The sequence below is a fragment of the Nanorana parkeri genome, unplaced genomic scaffold (assembly GCF_000935625.1).
Source record: "Nanorana parkeri isolate BGI_ZX_2015 unplaced genomic scaffold, ASM93562v1 scaffold707, whole genome shotgun sequence".
NCBI classification, from domain to species: Eukaryota; Metazoa; Chordata; class Amphibia; order Anura; family Dicroglossidae; genus Nanorana; species Nanorana parkeri.
This window is the reverse complement of record NW_017306975.1, coordinates 107475-125478: the sequence shown is the minus strand read 5'-3', so window position 1 is coordinate 125478 and position 18004 is coordinate 107475. Positions and strand designations below refer to the sequence as shown.

Below are 18004 nucleotides of genomic sequence, written 5' to 3'. Positions count from 1 at the left end.
ACCCCCCCCCCCCTCTTATCTCGCTTGTGGCAGGTAGTGTTGGCGCTATTAAATTATAAATCAGGGTTTCTCTTTATTGCATTTTGATTACATGGGGTTATATATTAGTTGTTTTAATATTCAGATGGATATAGTTATGATTACACCAATTGTAGCCTTTATTGCTTCTATGGGTGAGGTTTATGGTATTTTTATGAGGTTGCATTTGGGGTGGGGAAAAAGAGCATGCTGTTTGGCCAAGAGCCTTGACCCTGATTTATAAATACCCCTCCCCACACCCACTAATCCAGGGTACGCATAACTTTGGAGGTATCCGCGTTGGTAACGGGCCCACGGAAGAAGATGCCGAAATTATTCAGCACGACCAGCTGTCCATGCACTCCGAAGAAGGCGAAGAGGTAATAATTTATTATATTGGTCCTTTATTCCTTTGCTGTTGGAGGAGCTTGCAGAGCATCAGTTCCTAATGTGTTGCAAGGTCAACTTCCTTCACAGTGGTTTAATTCTTTAAAATACTGTTCCTGGTCCTGTGTGACTGCAACATTGCTTTGAAATATCAGTCCCTCATCTGTTCTATGCAAATATTCTTTATATTGCTAGTAATCAATCTGATACCACATATGTAGTTATCATTATTTATACTATATAAATATAAATAAATACGGGCACAATGCTAAATAAATTTGATTGATGGAAAAAAATCAGTGTAAGGTAGTGGTATTATACAGTGAAATATAATTACAGAATGAATAGAACACTCTAGACATAATTTATTGAATAGGAATTGCAGCAGGAGAGACCAAAATTGAACTTTTTGGACATCATTCCAAAAAGTATGTTTGGCACAAAAACATTGTGCATGACTAAAAGAACACGATAACCACAGTAAAGCATGGTGGGGGCATCCTTATGCTTTGGGGCTGTTTTTATTTGGCTGGAACTGGGGTTTTAGTCGAGGCAGAGGGACTTATAAACCGTTCCAAATATCAGTCAATTTTGGCACAAAAACTTCAGTCCTCTGCTAGAAAGCTTAAGATAAAGAAGAATTTCACCTTTCTGCACAACAACGATCCAAAGCATACCTCAAAATCACAGACGAATGGCTTCGCCAGAAGATGATCAGAGTTTTGGAATCGCCCAGCCAGAACCCGGACCTGAATTCAAGTGAAAATCTGTGGGGTGACCTAAAGAGGGCTGTGCACAGGAGATTCCTTTGCAATATGACAGATTTGCTTTTGCAAGGAAGAGCAGGCAAGGATTCCCCATGTACCATGCTAATAGACTCCAACCCCAAAAGACTGAATGCTGTCATAAAATCAAGAGGTGCATCAACAAAGTATTAGTTTAAGGGTGTGCATATTTATGCAACCATGTTGATGTAAGTTTTGTTTTTCCCCCCTTTAAAGATTTTCGTTTGTTTTTAATTGAATCGCACAGATTATAGGTCACATTAAAGGTGAAACATTTTTGAAGTGACTTACCTTGGTCTGAATTGTTTTTTTAAACCCCAAAAACCTGGCATTTTTACAGGGATGTATAGACTTTGTATTTCCACTGTACATTGAGCAGTCATTTTAAAGAGTGTTGTTGTTTTTGTAATGAATTAAAAACATTAATATTTGAACAATTCATACAAGTTACAGACCACTGTAAGTTTAAGCTTTGCCATGCTCTCATACAAGCAGTTGTGATAGTTTCCACCGCCAGTGAGCTCAATTGATGCTTAATCTGTAGGCTTGCTCACAGACAACTACAAGACCTGCCTAACTTAACCAGGCAGATTGGTTGGTACATTTTAAAGAATCATAAGGTAGGATAAGAGAATTGTATTAGCACGTGTATACAGCTCTGATATGACCACATATGTTGTCCCACTAAATGTTATATTTGTGCTGAATATCTTTATCTGTCAGATTTGGCCATCACTGTGGTGACCAAATTTGTTGCAAACTGCTCTCCTAGCCGCTGTGATAAAATGTTAGTGACACAAAACTTTTTTTCACTTTGCAGTTATCTACTTATATCTCTTAACATAAACCTCCTTTAATTTCTATATTTAGATTGCAATCTTACCTTTATATTTCATTAAAACAAAAGGCTGGACGCGCTCCCAATGGTCCTCTGTGCTTCCTTCACTTCCGGCCACTCTTCATCAGTTCACAAGCTTTTTGTGAGAGCGCGCTGCTCTTCCGAACTACATTTCCCACAATCCACTGCACGCACAGCTCCAACTGCACACTCCTCCCATCACAGAGTCCTATCGGCTGATTACAACTCCCTCCGCCCCCTCTCATAACGGAGTGTCACTTGTATCTAACACAGAGCAGACTCTTCACTCACCGAAACATCTCTCTTTTTTCCCTCTGCTTCTGTGACAGGCTGGGCTGTACATACTTCATTGCAGGGCTCTCCTCTCCCCCATTGCTTTTGTGCCCGGCTACCTCCCCTCCCCCCTCGCTTCTGTGCCCGGCTACCTTCCCTCCCCCCTCTCCGCAGACAGGCAGGCTGTGTGTGACACTGAGTGCTGTCAGATGTATGTACTTTGGGATATAGATGGCAAGTATTGAATAATATACAGCTCAGCAGAGGAGATGTGAGGGTGCTTAAAGCGTCCAAGTCTAGTTGTAGTTCTCAGCCTGAAAAAGCACAGAGGGTGGCTACTTTTCAGCACCTATAGGGACCATGGAGAAGAAAAGTAGCCACCCCCTGGCAGGAAGTTGTGCAGATGGATGAAATCATTGCAGATGCCGAAATCATTTTTTGTAGCATTTAAAGGCAAGTAATGAAAAACTGAGTTAGCTCATTAATAAATAACTATAGTGTAGATCTTATTTTTATTATTTAATTTTTGGGTTTAGTAGTGGGCTTTACGCAGTTTAGTATATCTGAAATTGGTAACTTTATTAGCATACAAAATGTATATTCATATTTGTACGCTTTACTTACCTAAACATCAGAAACAATGATCACGAGGTCCTTACATTTGGTTTCGTTAACTGACATAAGCCTTGATTCAGACCTGAGCATTTTGTAGCTTGAAGCTCAAAGATGCAAAACCATAAAAAGCCAAACCCCACATTTTTTTTTAAATGTGCCTGTTCTCATATGAGCGCTCAGGCACTTGTAGCTCAACGCATGAATCTCAAAAAGGTAGATGGGCTATTTTTGAAGCAGAGTGGGGTGTTTTTGGTCCTATAGATTATATTGGGAGCACATGAAAACACCTGAAAATGAGCATAATTTTAGGCCTAAACCACAATCTCCTCTTACTAGTAACTAGCTTTCCATTGGCTAAAGGAAGACCGAATAGGTATAAAGCACAAAAGAACCTGCTCCAAAATTGCCTGTGAACTGTTCAGGTGTGAATGCAGCCTTAAAGATCCACCATTCTTATAATCATATTAAGTGACATATGCTTTCCTAATCAATGAGAGATACCATTTCAAACACTGGTTGTTTTCCATGGTGGTCAAGAGCTAAGCAAGCTAAATATGGAACAACTTTTAATTCCAGAAATATTAAGAGTAGATTAATTCCTGTATTTTCTCTTAAAAACGTGTTTATGAACCTTCTTAGAGGGACTGAAGTTTTAAAGTGATATTTATTGCTAACCTGTATTTTTTTCTCTTTTAAACCTGTATTAAATCTGGATTTATATTATTCCAAGCCTGCCATGGAGGAAGTGGTAAGAGTCAAAGTCCATTGTGCATGCCCTCAATCAGACAAGAAGACTTGAAGATATGGCTTATTCATCATTGTTTTAATTTAACCATTACATAATTTAACCATTTATTTTTTTTAGTTCGCTTGGTGGGCTTTGCGGGGGTTTCCAGAATAACTCATGGCATTTCCTTCACTTCATTCATCCTGATGCTTCGCAATTTGACTAAAAGTTGCAGCTTTCCTATAAAAAAAAAGTATTAATTTAAAGAAGAACTCTGTATAAATATACTTAAACTTTGCAGTGGGGCTGTCTCTGCACTGCAAGGGTTAAGTGCTCGCTTTCATTTAGGAAAGAAAAACACAGTTAGCCCTGGTGCACACCTAGGCGTTTATTGAGCAGTTCGAAAAGCGCTTATAATGGCCCAACACAAGAAATCTCATGATTTTCAATGGCCCTGGTTCACACCTGAGCAGAAAAACGCCTAGCAGGAAAACGCCAGACGCCTGAAAAGATACAGGAGGTTCTTTGGGCAGTTAAAAGCGCTTTTCCTCCCCATAGGCTTCATTGCAAATGCCCACAAACGCGCAACAAAAGCATGTTGCACATTTTCGTGAGCGTTTTTGCGCGCGTTCTTTCATTCCTAACAATGGTTTATGAGCTGGCAATCAAAACGCGCGTCTTCATGTACGCATACAAATGTGCACAATGCGCATAAACACGCAAATAACCGCATGCTGCTAACGTGCGTACAAACACACAAAAACGGTGCCGCCTAGGTGTGAACCAGGGCTTATGCTCACCAGTTTGGCTGCTAGACCAGTCCCTTCAGCCTGTCTCCCTCTCCACTCCAGCGATTGTATGTCCCTCTGTGTCCTCATTTCCTATACGACGTATAGGATGTGATGACTCACAGGACCTTAGTTTGCCAGAGCGGAGGGGGAGCGATGCTAACGGGACCAGTCTAACCACCAGCCACCTGCAAGGTTCAAGTGTATATAACTGTTATTTTCAGCCCTAGATGAAAATGAGCACATAAAACTTGAGGTGAGGGGGTAGAACCTCTGCAAGCATTATATATTTGTGCCCGAAGTTCTTATTTAAGTTTTTTATGAAGAAAATGTTATCTTCTCAGGTCCCAAGCAGACCTTAACTGACCTGAACAGGCAGTAATCTTTTTAGTGGCCTGAATGGTATGTTTTACATTTTATGTGTACAGTAAAATCACAGAAACGTTATCCTGATCAGTGGCGTAACCAGAGTTCTGGGCGCCCGGGGCAGAATTTTTTTTTCGACCCCCCCCCCGGTTGTTACGCCACTGATCCTGATATATATCCTTATATATAATTTGCAGAGGATTATTGTAAAAAAGTGATTACATGCCATTAGAAAAAAAAAAAAGTAATTCCCTGTGTTAAGGTAACAATGCAGGAAAGCTGCAACTTTAACGTGGCTGTATCAATTTGAAGCAAAGATAAAGTGTATAAATTTCAAGAGCATACTGTATATGTATATATAATCATATACATATATATGTGATTTGTGTATATTTAATATCATAGACTATGCTTAATTGCGAGTGGTTTTATGTGTGCGAGTACTTATCCTTACCATTGTTAAATGCTGTGTTTTTGAATATATATAGACAGATGAATAGTGACTATGTTAGAGGCTGCATTGGATGAGAACCATATGCATTGTGTATTGTTAATATTTGTAATTCCTCTCAGCAGTGTCAAGCTCATCGGTTCAGGCACACCCTCTAGGGTCAGTTGGTGGTGCTGTCTGGAAGTAGAGTTGCCAGTGTCCCTATGGGCCTGGCAGCTTGTTTCAGCTTCCTGTTAGATGGCAGTATAGAAGCCCTGGATCTTGATACTGCTTGAAGACGGTAAATTACCGTACATCTTAGATGCCTTTCGTGTGACTTCTAGTGTGTCAGGCTTTTTCAGACATGTTTCCTTTTAGCAAATGTGATCTGAGACCTCATTGGTGATGGTGTGCATATGTTATTTTTTTAACCTCTCAATCGGTTACATTAGGTACAAGGCAACAGCACAGTTTTCTTATGTTTTTACCCATTGTCACTTTGAGAAGTCCGAGGGGGGATTTGTTCTGGGCACATACAAAGTTTTGTATATACATATTTGTAGGTGACAATGTAAAAGTAAGCATATAAGATTAAATATTTATAGAAGGAGATGCATGTGCTTATGGCTGTTGAATATGTATATTCATTTTAGTGTAGTGAACTGTTTCTTTGAAGCTTCTACTTGTCTTATTTTGCAAAAAGTCAGAAAGACTGTCCATTAAGCAGAGCCGGAGGCTGACAAGTCGTATGGAGTTTGCACTATCCTTACAAAATGTCATGCCTACACTGAAGAGATTGTGTTTGCAGAGGGCTCTCCAGCCTTAAAACATTTGGCAGCCATTTTCTAGTTTGAAGGCGATATGCAGCTTTTATTGTAGTAGTTTCTTTATTTTTTCTTTTTACGTCTTTTCTTGGAACATGTTAACATTTTTGAACCAGGTCAGAGTGTTTTGAAATCTTATTATTCTGATACATTAGTATATGAGGAGGACTTGACAGAAGAAGAGATAAGTACAAATAAAATAAACTTCCAGAAAACAGCCAGGTTCAGATTAGTCCTTGAAGAGACTGAAAATTACTTTGGATCGTTCTACTGAGCCTAAAAGTTAAGGTGACAGATACCATCAAGGAATAAAATAAAGATAGAATAGGATAATCAAAATGTCCTTTTGTGAATATAGGGATTCTCTAAGACCTTTGTCTGAACCTTGCTGCCACTTGTGTAGCTAGAACGTTGTATATCCAGCCTGAATAACTGGATCTGCATCTCTGAGGTGAAATCGGGAACACAAATTTTAGAACCCTGAAGCAGGATGTAGAAAAGTGAAATTACTTGTACCACTAGTGTATTTCTGCCACTCCTCCACAACTGTATTCCCATTCTTTCTAACAATTCTGTTGTTGTGACTGTGGCTCATGAGGTGCCAGGCATTAGGAAGGGCTTGTGATCCTTTATGTTTGCTTCATGTCCCAAATAGGTAAGAGAGCCAATCTCCTGATTGGGAGTGTTATGGAGGCATTACAGAAAATAGATAGTCAGTAATAGTGATATTACGGTTGAGCTGAACCGGTGCTTGATTTATGCTGTACTCCATTAATACATGCCCTAGAAACATTAGACCTGATAGGCTTACAACCATTTATGGTCTTATTTAATAAAGAATCCCACATCTTAAAGCTGGCCATACACCAATAGATTATCTGCAGATTTTCTGTGGTCAGATGGAAAAAGTGCAACAGATTTCACTTTCTAGGCTGAACTGTTTGGATGGAGGAATCTCCCACTGGGCCAAGCTTTCAGTATCTTGCTAGTCAGCCCCACTGGCTCTCAAAATACCTGAACAATGCCTGCATCCAATCAGATTGTATTTTGACAGCCAGCTGGGCCGACTAGCAAGATACTGAAGCTTGGCCCAGTAGAAGATTCCTCCATCAACACAGTTTAGCGAAGCACTTTTTCCATCTGACTATAGAAAATTTGCAGATAATCTATAGGTGTATGGCCAACTTTAGTGTTTGCATAGTGACCAATCAAAATCTCTCAGGCTTCCAATCTGATTGAATACCTATTAGAGTTATCTCACTCTCTATTGAATAAGACCATTCATGTCTTTCCACTAATTTTGATTTACTCTGTAGTGGTTACCTCTGAGGAGTTAGATAAGGATGAAGGTCAGGTTGCTATGATACTTGTTCAGTCTATATATCTGGCTACTAAAAAAGAAAGGCCTACCCACCATTCCTGATGTTTTTTTCTTTGAAATAAATAAGGAAAATGGAGGTTGAGGTGAAGGTTTAAGTTTTCTAAACTTTATCTTTAATGCACTTTTCCATCAGAGTGAGAACCATTATTGCTCACTGATATTTTAGTTCTTTGTGCTGTCAGAAAGTCATGAAAATGGTAGTGTTCCGGTTTAAGGACTTCTCTGTGGTTCTTATCTTATCCAATGGCAAACACATCTGTGCACCTGGTGAACGTGATGAGATATCCTGCTGAGTATCTTCTCATCCAGAACAATCTTATCTTTATTGTAGGCCATAATAATAATTTTTCTGTTTTTCACCTTTATCTGCAGTTTAATTTTGGAGATATTGTGGTCCACCAGGCCATTCATACAATTGAATATTGTTTGGGGTGCATATCCAACACCGCTTCTTATCTTCGACTTTGGGCCCTGAGTTTGGCCCATGCCCGTGAGTAACATAGCATATTATTCTAGTGTAATGATTTTGTTTGTACAAATCTATGCGATAACCTTGAAGCCAAGCTTCGCTTTTTTGTAAATAGTGTTTACAGTGTCATGTTTCCATATCCTGTTTAGGTTCTTGAATGTTTAGGAAAAAAATGATTTATACCCAGGAGTCCAAATTCAGTAAGAGTTCGATCAGTGACCTATAATTACTCAACACAGGAACATCACGGTCATGTAAGAGTCCATGACCAAAACAGAAGTCAGTTAAAAGACCCAAACTCAAAAGTATACAAATATCTTTAATTATGCTTTGTAAAAATGCCCTACACCACATCATGCAAACCTTATTAAAACAACAAGACAATGTTGTCTCCACACAGGCACACATTCGTACAGCACTCGCATGCCACCCCTCAATGGTTCTATGAATTAATTGCTTGTATCCAATCCTGGTGTGTCCACACGAAATACAAATGATTAATTCTTACTAAGCAGACCCAAAATTATTCAATGGATGAAACGCCCTTGTAGGCAGGCGTTCCTGTAACAAAATCTATTGGCAGCAGTGTGAATGTAACTGAAAAAATATATGTATCATAGATGGTTGCAACTTCTATACTGTTGTTGATGTAATTCTGTTGAAAGTTCAAACAATGTAATCAGTCCGTCACACTTTTGTAGCTGAAACTGATAATCAAAGATAACGGTACTCAAACTGTGCGACTGGTTCACTTCACTAGTTCATATAGAGCTGCTTGTTTAGTATATTGTAGGTTAATTAACCCTACTTATCCTCTCAAGGTTTTTAGAAAATGCGGATTTCCTGGCAGCAAGTGTATACGGATTAATCCATGTTTTCTGCTACATACTCTGTGCTTCCGCTCTGCTCCGGGTGCCCGCCTGATGTCTCGGCAGGGACAGATGCGGAGGGTCTCGGCAGGGGCAGATGCGGCGGGTCTCGGCAGGGGCAGATGCGGCGGGTCTCGGCAGGGGCAGATGCGGAGGATCAGCAGGGGAGATGTGCGGCCAGTGCTGTATGCAATACAAAACACAAAAATTCCCCAGCCTCAGCCTACAGTGCTGTATGCAAGCGCCACTGTGGTTCCCCGGAAGGCTGCCGTGAGGTCCCCAGGGAGTGCAGGAACTTACAGCAGCTGAATCCTACCTAACAATTGCCTAGATCAAACAAATATACTTTGCCCAGCAAAGTATTTCTTTACATTTTTGGCCAAGCACTTACAGCCATCATTTTTCTGAACAGCTGGCTCCGACTCTCGGCAAACTCTCAAACACAACAAATTTGACTGCAAATGTGAAAATACACTTTGTCAGGCTATAGTAATGATGTTTTTTTTTACTGTACTTGAAAGAGATACATCATACATCATACTTCAATATGACCGGGTTTGCCCACATATCCACCAAATATGGAAAGATGAACCAACATCACACCAACAAAGCTAACCCAGGAAAGAGGTTGTAATACTTTGCCCTTTGTGGGGTCAGCTATGCAAGCAGTTTAAAGTAAACCTTCTTAAAATGTAGAGTAACAGGAAGAATAATATTAGGAAACATGTAATGCAGCCTGCATTTGATACGTTTTAAAAATAAAAGGTGGGTTGGTTCAGTTGCTACTTCTAAGACATATGAATTACAGACGAGCGATATGTTGTACAACTGTTTCATTTTGGGTAGCTCCCTCCAATAATCTGTATTCTCTGATTTTTCCATAGAGCTCTCCGAGGTCCTCTGGACTATGGTGATGCACGTGGGCTTACATGTAAAAAATCTAGGTGGAGGCATTCTCCTGGTCTTTGTGTTTGCAGCATTTTCTGTACTGACTATTGCCATCCTGCTTATCATGGAGGGACTGTCTGCTTTCCTGCATGCCCTCCGTCTGCACTGGTAAGTGCTGAAATCCATTTGTTAGGTTTTCCTTAGTAATATTAAGAGCCTGTGCTTTCAGGAAGTCAGTAGAACTCACTATCTCCATGCATAAGAATTGCTCCTTCTTACTGCCCAACATGTAACCTGATTCTGCAACATCATGTAGGCTCACACAGCTAACCGATGATGATGGGGTATCAAATCTGCACTGTGATGGCCATTATTTTCAGGTCATCCTGTCACATTTCCCATCTGCTTCCATTTCAACTTAGGTGGCCACTCTGCAGTGATGAAATAGTGCCAGAGACTTTGAGAATACTGCTCCTGCCCCTTATATGCTGGGAAATATTAGAACATATCTGCATCATATCTGTATGTTCACTGACTTATTGGAAGCACAGACAGGGTTACAGTTTTGTCTGCAACTGTGATTCATTAAACAAAGGATGTACGGGGTGAGAGGTTCTGGATCTGGGATGGAGCAGATCCTGTGAGTATGATTCCTAAAAGTTTCTTATGAATGTTGCTACCATGTGGCTGGCAAGTGCCACTTTACTATATCTGGAAATGATAAATTGTATGTACTTGATATATTATCTTTGTTTTCATTGTTTTTCCTTTATCAATGAATAAATACAACACATGACAATTTTGGTTTTTAGCACACGTACATTTACTTATTTTTAATGCACATTATTATTTTTCTATGTCTTTAAAGTTAAGTAGAGAGATAGCCCTAAAATAGAAAAATGGGTACATACAGAACAAAATAAAAAGGAGCAGAAGGGTTGTTTTTTTCGTTTTTTTCACTTGCATGCCTCTCTGATCCTTAACAAATGTGTGCCTGTGGTTTAAAAAAAAAAGTAAAAAATGTAGAAAATATTGTCCATATGAGCGCTGATGTCTTTTCTCATAATATAATAATGAATTCATGGGTAGCATATTTGGTATATAATTCAAAAGCATCTCACATCCTTCTTCTTTTTTTTAAAACTTATTTGGAGTTTTTTTTCCTCCAACAAAACACATGCAGCATTCATCTGATCTTGTTCAGTGAAAAAGCACAGTGTTATTCGTGTGGCATATAAGATGTAATGGTTTGGCAGAACACACCAGTAAATTGGCCATGGGAGCCTTTTTGCATTGTATAACAAGTCTAAAATAGTCTGATGTGTAATGATGTGGGGGACCAAGCAGATAGACACTCTTAGAAGTGTCGCATTTCCAGCTAACTTCAGGGACCATTTACCTGGAACAGAGTACAGGAAAGGTAATTCCAAATTTCTTTTGCAGAGTATGAGCTTTGGCAGATTTAAAATTCATGACTGGTGAGGAATAACTAACTAGAGCTGCTTTAGTATGATATTAATAAATAAAAGAAGCCTGATAAGAAACATGTCATGACAGAAACATGGAAGGTGGCATTGCTAGTTGTTGGGCTGATCCTTTGACTTCAATACCTTGACCCAGAACAAGACTATGCATAAGGACTTCTAATAGCCAATCAGCTAGAATTTTCAGGAGCAGGTCACCAGTGGCCAGTCCCTGTATCTTTAAGAACGCACTTCTGGTAGAGGAAAGCCACCCTTTTTTGACATGCATATGATTTTACAGTCCAGTCAGAGGATGCATGTCCTGTGTCCCTTCCTAATGTTTGCGTGAGCACACAGCCTTTTAGCTGCTCTAATTAAAGCTGAGAATTTTAGTGAAACTAAAAAAATGAACATGAAGGCAGCTCACTTCACTGTATGTATAGCAGCGTTGTCACACTAGACTGCTCTTTTGCTATGGACTACAAACAACTCTTTTTCTTATCTCCATTACATAAGGTAAAGGGTTTTGTAGTTCTCAGAATGCAGCTGGGAAAGCTGATATCCTTGTTTAAAATTTCAGGTCAGCACAAAGAAAGTTACAAGGATTTCTGGCAGGATCAACAGTTATTTTTCTGTACTTGCAGAAAATGTACTTAAACAAACCCCATAAACTAATAAAGTGTACCATTGCAGTGTACAAACATGTGTGTAATGTTAGAGTACAGTGCAGTTTGCACAGTTAACAGCTTCATACTTATGCATGCACCATGATTACCTGCATTATATATGAAAACAACAACATCAATATTTGGCTGGACACACGTGAATTGATTAAAATAAAAAATATATTTGTTTAATGGGTAAGGAGCAGTAAAGCAGAAAGCAAAACATGCATACTAGAGGTGCACTGAAATAGAAATTTAAAAAACGAAACGAAACCGAAATAGAAAAAATTGTCATACCGAAAATGTTTCTATTTTAATTTTAATTTTTATAAACTTTTAAATGTTTGTATATTTTTATTAATTTTTAATTAAATATGTTTATTTTTTACTTTACTTTTAAGGGGCTCCGGGGAAATATTAGGGGTCTAAACAGACCCCTGATATTTCCCTTTTAAAATAGAAAAAGAGATTGAGAACACAAAGTCCTCAATCTCTTTTTCTGTATCCCCTGTTATCAATGAACAGGAATCCTTTGAGTGTTCCTGTTCATTCATATCTTGAGAATATAGTATGATTACTATAACCACAATTATGAATGAACAGGAGTGGATATAGATCACTCCCATTCATTCATAATTGAGGATATATTAACCATACCATTATCTACAAACACTCAGCGATCACTGATCGCTGAGTGTATGTAGCCTGCTCTCGTCTCTGACACACACTGTCACAGAAGGCTGAGTGAGCGGTGCCTCCTGTGACATTGCTGTCTCCGCCACCACACCGCTCTACTGCACTGTGATAGGCGGCCGAGCGCTGTGGGAGGAGAGACACCGGCCGCTCACAGCGCTCTTCTCCGGCAGTGCTCGGCCGGTTGTCACTTTCTCTCCTCCCCGCTGGGACACAGAGCAGCGCCCAGCGGGGAGGAGAGAAAACAGGGATGCGCCGATGTTACGGCAGGAAAATAGCACTTTTGGAATTATGCCAAAAGTGTAATTTTCGGCCGATATATTTCGTCGGACGATATATCGGTGCATCCCTAATGCATACATATGTAATGAGACAATATGTCTGCCCATGTACATACATAATTGCAAACTATACAGGGAAACACTAATTTTAAAACACCAATGCAAACTGATAAGGTAATACCAGACAATGACCACATTCACTTGGCTGTTGGGGAAAAACTGTAGATCCTCTATAAATATCATCTGGGTGATATACGTTGCTCCAAGTGTACAGACAATGTGATCACTAACTAATCAGCATGTTGCTTATTGATAACAAGTTATCAACTTTTACTGTAACCTTTAGAACTGGTTTACACCAGGCATATTGCTGTACTTTGTGCAGATGGACAAACCAAAATCTTTTATTTTCTACATGACCAGTTCCTACTGTTATGCAGCTTACAGTTTGTTGGGATAAAGTAGTGCAAGCTGCATTTTTGGTGCACTGTCCTGTGTGGTCCTAATTATGGCTATTGAATAGGATCCATGAAAATTGCAGCTTCAGGTGGTCAAAAGAGACAAATATAATATAGAGCAGGGGTCTCAATTTACCGGCCCACGTGCCAATAGCGGCCCATGTGCCGGTGCTATGACCCCTGCTGTAGAGGAACACAGCGTAACAAGTGCAGCTTTCCAGTGCTAGAAATGACATCACAGGTTCACAATCTACACAGAACAAATGTTTTTGTTGTACAGAATGATTATACATGCCATCATTGTGATATTTGAGGAAGGGATGGGAAAGATGAACAGAATGATAGTATTGAATGAATACCAAGCCCAGCAACTGTGAGCAGTTCCTTATACGGGGACAAAATCCAGCTCATCCACACTTGCAGCAAAAATAATTTTTCCTTATTTGGATCCAGCTCGTGAAATTCATGGGATACCTCCAGCATTCTTGCCTTGCTGCTCATGTTACATATCATCATGTGCAGAAGAAAGCTTAAAGCGTACCTCAAGACAAAATAACAAAATGGAGTACATTTCTGCAATCCATGCACGTTTTCCTGTGTCTTATGTTAAATACCCTACAAGTACAGGGTATCTGGTATTTCTGTTGGTCTTCCAGAAATGCACTCCGCTCCTAAGTTCTGTTGTGAGCTGACAACACACAGCATTTTTGTGGACTGAGTGGTTTCAGCCAACTACTCAACCATTGCCACTCTCCGATCCCCCTACAACATAAAGGCTAATTATCCTTTGGTCCAAGATTAGAACTAGGAGGACTAATTGAACTCTTGACGATAACACTGAAAGTCTGTTCTGCGTCAACGGCAAAAGAAGGGCAAGGCAGCGTGTTCTCCTAAATCATTTAAAGGTTTATTAGGAGGTGCTTATTAAAACTCATTATCCCACAAGAAAAGTCTTGGCACTTGGCAGAAGTACTGAGGAATCTTAAGCACCAACCTGATTCGCTCTGCCAGTAATTCTAGTAAAAGCCTGACTGCATTTTTTTGCCTGCCACCGAACAGATTTCTCTATTGTTTATTGAGGGACACAGCTCTGAAGAATTCTGAGATGTAGTGTTATGTTTCTGCCTCCAGGAGACTTGGGCACTAGACAAAAAATTCAAAAGCTTGCTGCTTTAACCTCTCCCACGTCACACCTGCTAGTTTCACTTAGTGTCCTTGGGAGAATGGATGTATTCTTTGTGACGGACGCCCGGTACCCCGACTGGGTACCTCTGTCAGAAATCAGCTTCCTCCACTCACAAACAAACACAGGACAAGGTCTTTTCACTTTAGGAGAACAATAGATCCCATCCTGGCATCAGTCTGGTCCAGGGCAGGACATTGGTGTATAGGGAAACACAGTCTCTGCTCCCCATGTATCCCCACATAACGTAAAAATAGGTCTCTGGGGGTCTAACTGCCAGCCCTTTCCATGTCTACAATTATGTCCCAGTTTACATCCTAAAGGTCATCGTGCTGGGTTGTGGCGCTCTCTTGCCTTGTTTTTTTGTAGCTTTTCCGCAGGACACCTCCATCTGCTGTCATAGAGCCGCACACCTAGGACCTAACCTTTTCCACTCGATTAATTTGAGAGCACTGTATAAATTCTTTCCATTTCTTGACTTCTGAGGAGCCTTCCTCTTCAGTAGTTGTTTGTACTGTATGTAAGGTGGAGATTACTTCAGGAAAGGATTGTGCATTATTGCGCCTAAATTTGATTAGTCTTCGTCAGTTTCTATTCTATTTCCTTACTAAAGCTAAATTTTCTTTTACTATGGAATGTTTTTTATCTTGTTTAGAAAAACGTCTTGTTCCAGTTCATAAGCGTAAAAAAAAAAAAAGTTGCAATTCTCCTTCCCTTTGGTTTCTGATGATACAATGCCTGATATTCTGGAACTGACATGGAGTTTCCAAAAAAAATCTATGTCTGAGGGTGCATCTCTTTCTCATGATGAGGATGGAGATACCACAACTGATTTTCAGATAAGGAAGGCCATACAGTGAAACCTATTTGTAAACCCTTAACAAAGGCATAGAAAATGTGGGACTGCAGCTACATTTGACCTGTAACTGCTGGACTCTATTGAAATCTTGCTTGACTGCTTTATATTGCTTATGTTGCAGAAATGCTTTTTCCATGACCTACTAAATAAGACTTGTGTGGCTATCAAATCCATATAGATATATAAAGAAATGTTTTACGTACATATATCTTGTTTACGTGTTGTTCTTTCTCTCTACCAGGGTGGAATTTCAGAATAAGTTCTACATTGGAACAGGCTTCCAATTCATGCCATTTTCATTTGAGAGCATCAGAGAAGGCAAATTTGACGACTGAGTTTACCCGTAGATGTATTTCTCTCCCTCCCTATATTGTTTTCCTGTCATAATGCATTAGTGTGATAGATCATACTTCACTGATGGACACCTGTCCTGAAATGACCAATGTTGTGCTGGAGCCCTCTCTAGTCAGTCAGTGATCTAATTAAAAATGGATGGTGGGAAGTCTGCTATGAGCGGTCAGCATAACAACATACTGCTGGGAAAATGTAGATGAAAAATACCAGTTTCATAACATGCAGATGGAAGTGTCTACACATTTTCTTTTTCTCACCTTACCATTCTCTACCTCATTATTGGTTCACTCATGACACATGGTAGTAATTTTACTATTGCAGTAATAAGCTCATTCAATCACACTTGATAATTGACTAAAACGTATATCCTAGCCCACATCAAAGATCTGCAGGGTGTTTTGGGGGAAATAAACAGATCTATTGAGGACTGACATGTTTGAAATATTTAATTACATTGCATTATACAGTATTGTAATTCTACCTAAAGAGGCCACAGCAGAATGATCAAGTTTATGTGGCAAGTTGGTTTGAATTTAAGTACATGCTGTTTTCCATGTTACTATTAGCGGAATATTCTACTGAATGTTAATTTGCAGTATGTCAATTTTACAACAACATAGTAAAACATTATGAAGAATTGTGTAATATTGAGATTTTTTTATTAAAATGGTGCACCCATTTCCCTCAGGCATAAGAGTAACCATTTTGAAGGCTGAACAACTGTTGCCCAAAGAAACTAATTAGAGTCTTCCTTTGAATCTACCATATTGCTTGGGGAATTAAAGAGAGACTCTGGCAGTTTTGTACAAACTTCAAAGTGGAATCCTGTTTGAACTCAAATAGTTGTTTTACTTTGAGTAAAAGATAGGTAAACACTGAACAGACCTAAGTCTGAACCTTATTGAATTCCGAGGAGGGTGCAGGGAAATTTGAGCTATTTAGGTACTTTGAGCTTGATTGACCCAACGTAGCCAGAAACTCTCACTGTCCCTGTATTGTTTACATAAGTAATGTCACACTTTGATAATAGATGACCTTCTTGTGATCCTGTATTTGCTGCTGTGAATTAGTGAATGAAGTCTCCCTGCTCCTGGAAATAAACCTTTAATTTATGACAACCAGGAAATCGTGTATGTGTATTTTTGCTGTTATTGTTCTAGATCATCTATACAGGCATCCCTACCTGAAAAAAGTCATTGGGCATGGGGGGGGGGGGGGGCTTTTGTTTTTGGGCACCTCCCTGAAATGACTTTTTTTCAAGTTGGCAGACCGCAAAGAAGCTATTGCTTCCCTTACTATCTGCTGTTTCTTTTTGGTTTTTTTTAGTATTCTGACACTGCTGCTGTCAGAATAAAGAAAAAACGGACAGCACAGGAATGAATTGCTATTGGCTAGGGTTGCACAGATACCAAGTACAGTACTTGGTACAAGTACAAGTACATGTACCGATACTTTTGAGCTCCAAGACTACACTAGAGAAAAATTCAAAAATTAGGAGGCAGCTGTCATTTGTAAGGAGCACACGGAGCTCCTGGGATTTGTACATCTGTTTTAATGTACGATTTTGTTTTTATAAATATAAATAAAGGGATGCACAGATACCAGTTTTGCGAGTACGAGTACTGGTACTTGCTGAGTACTTACAAGTACGAGTACTGATACATTTTTGTTTATTGTCATGTGACAGTTTTTCTAAAACATTACAGACGAATGATTTCACAACAGTGGTGGAGTGCCAGACCCAGGTCCCAGCTGCAACCGCTGCAACCCTGGTAGTTCTCATGAAAATACCAAGTATCGGCACTGTTACTCAAAGTATCTGTGCATCCCTACTATTGGCTATTTCATTTTGCAAAAGCCAATAGCAAGCAGCTGGCTATTGCACCTGCCCACTCCCGCTGTCAATCAGCAGAGGAGGACCTGATGGAGAACTTCAGGTCCACCTCTGCTGATTGACAGCGGGAGTGGGCAGGTGCAATAGCCAGCTGCTTGCTATTGGCTTTTGCAAAATGAAATAGCCAATAGAAGCCTAGCTATTCATTCCTATGCTGTTGGGTTGTTTTTTTCTCTGACAAGCCGATGGATACATCAAGGCAGTCATGGGGGGGGGGGCATAGGACTTTTTTTGACCAGCAGGAAACTCCTGTTTTCAAGAAAAGTTACTTTCATCCCTCTCAGGCAAAATTAAGTTTTAACCTTCTTTATAAAAAGAGGGGGACATCTGTTAGCCTTGGCAGCCTTCTGGTCCCATAACATTTCTGTTGCTTTGGTCTAGATCTGGGGTGCCCACAATTTTTCTGAAGATCAACTTTTCAAATGACGAGCTCAATGACATCTACCAAAAACAAGCACATTAAAATAGTTACTGG

General features: G+C 39.7%; 1 protein-coding gene across 5 annotated transcripts in view; it reads left to right on the top strand.

The window, feature by feature from the left end:
* ATP6V0A1 (ATPase H+ transporting V0 subunit a1) overlaps positions 1–15763 on the top strand; it is a 77073-nt gene extending 61310 nt beyond the window's left edge. For 2 of the 5 annotated variants that reach the window (XM_018563883.1, XM_018563881.1), the window contains exons 18-22: positions 291–398; positions 3668–3685; positions 7826–7943; positions 9676–9847; positions 15523–15763. In XM_018563883.1, the coding sequence (XP_018419385.1) occupies positions 291–398; positions 3668–3685; positions 7826–7943; positions 9676–9847; positions 15523–15616 (510 nt within the window). In that variant the 3' untranslated portion in view covers positions 15617–15763. The remainder of the gene's footprint in view (positions 1–290; positions 399–3667; positions 3686–7825; positions 7944–9675; positions 9848–15522) is intronic. The other 3 variants (XM_018563884.1, XM_018563882.1, XM_018563885.1) reach the window with 2 other exon arrangements.
* The last annotated feature ends 2241 nt before the right edge of the window (positions 15764–18004 follow it).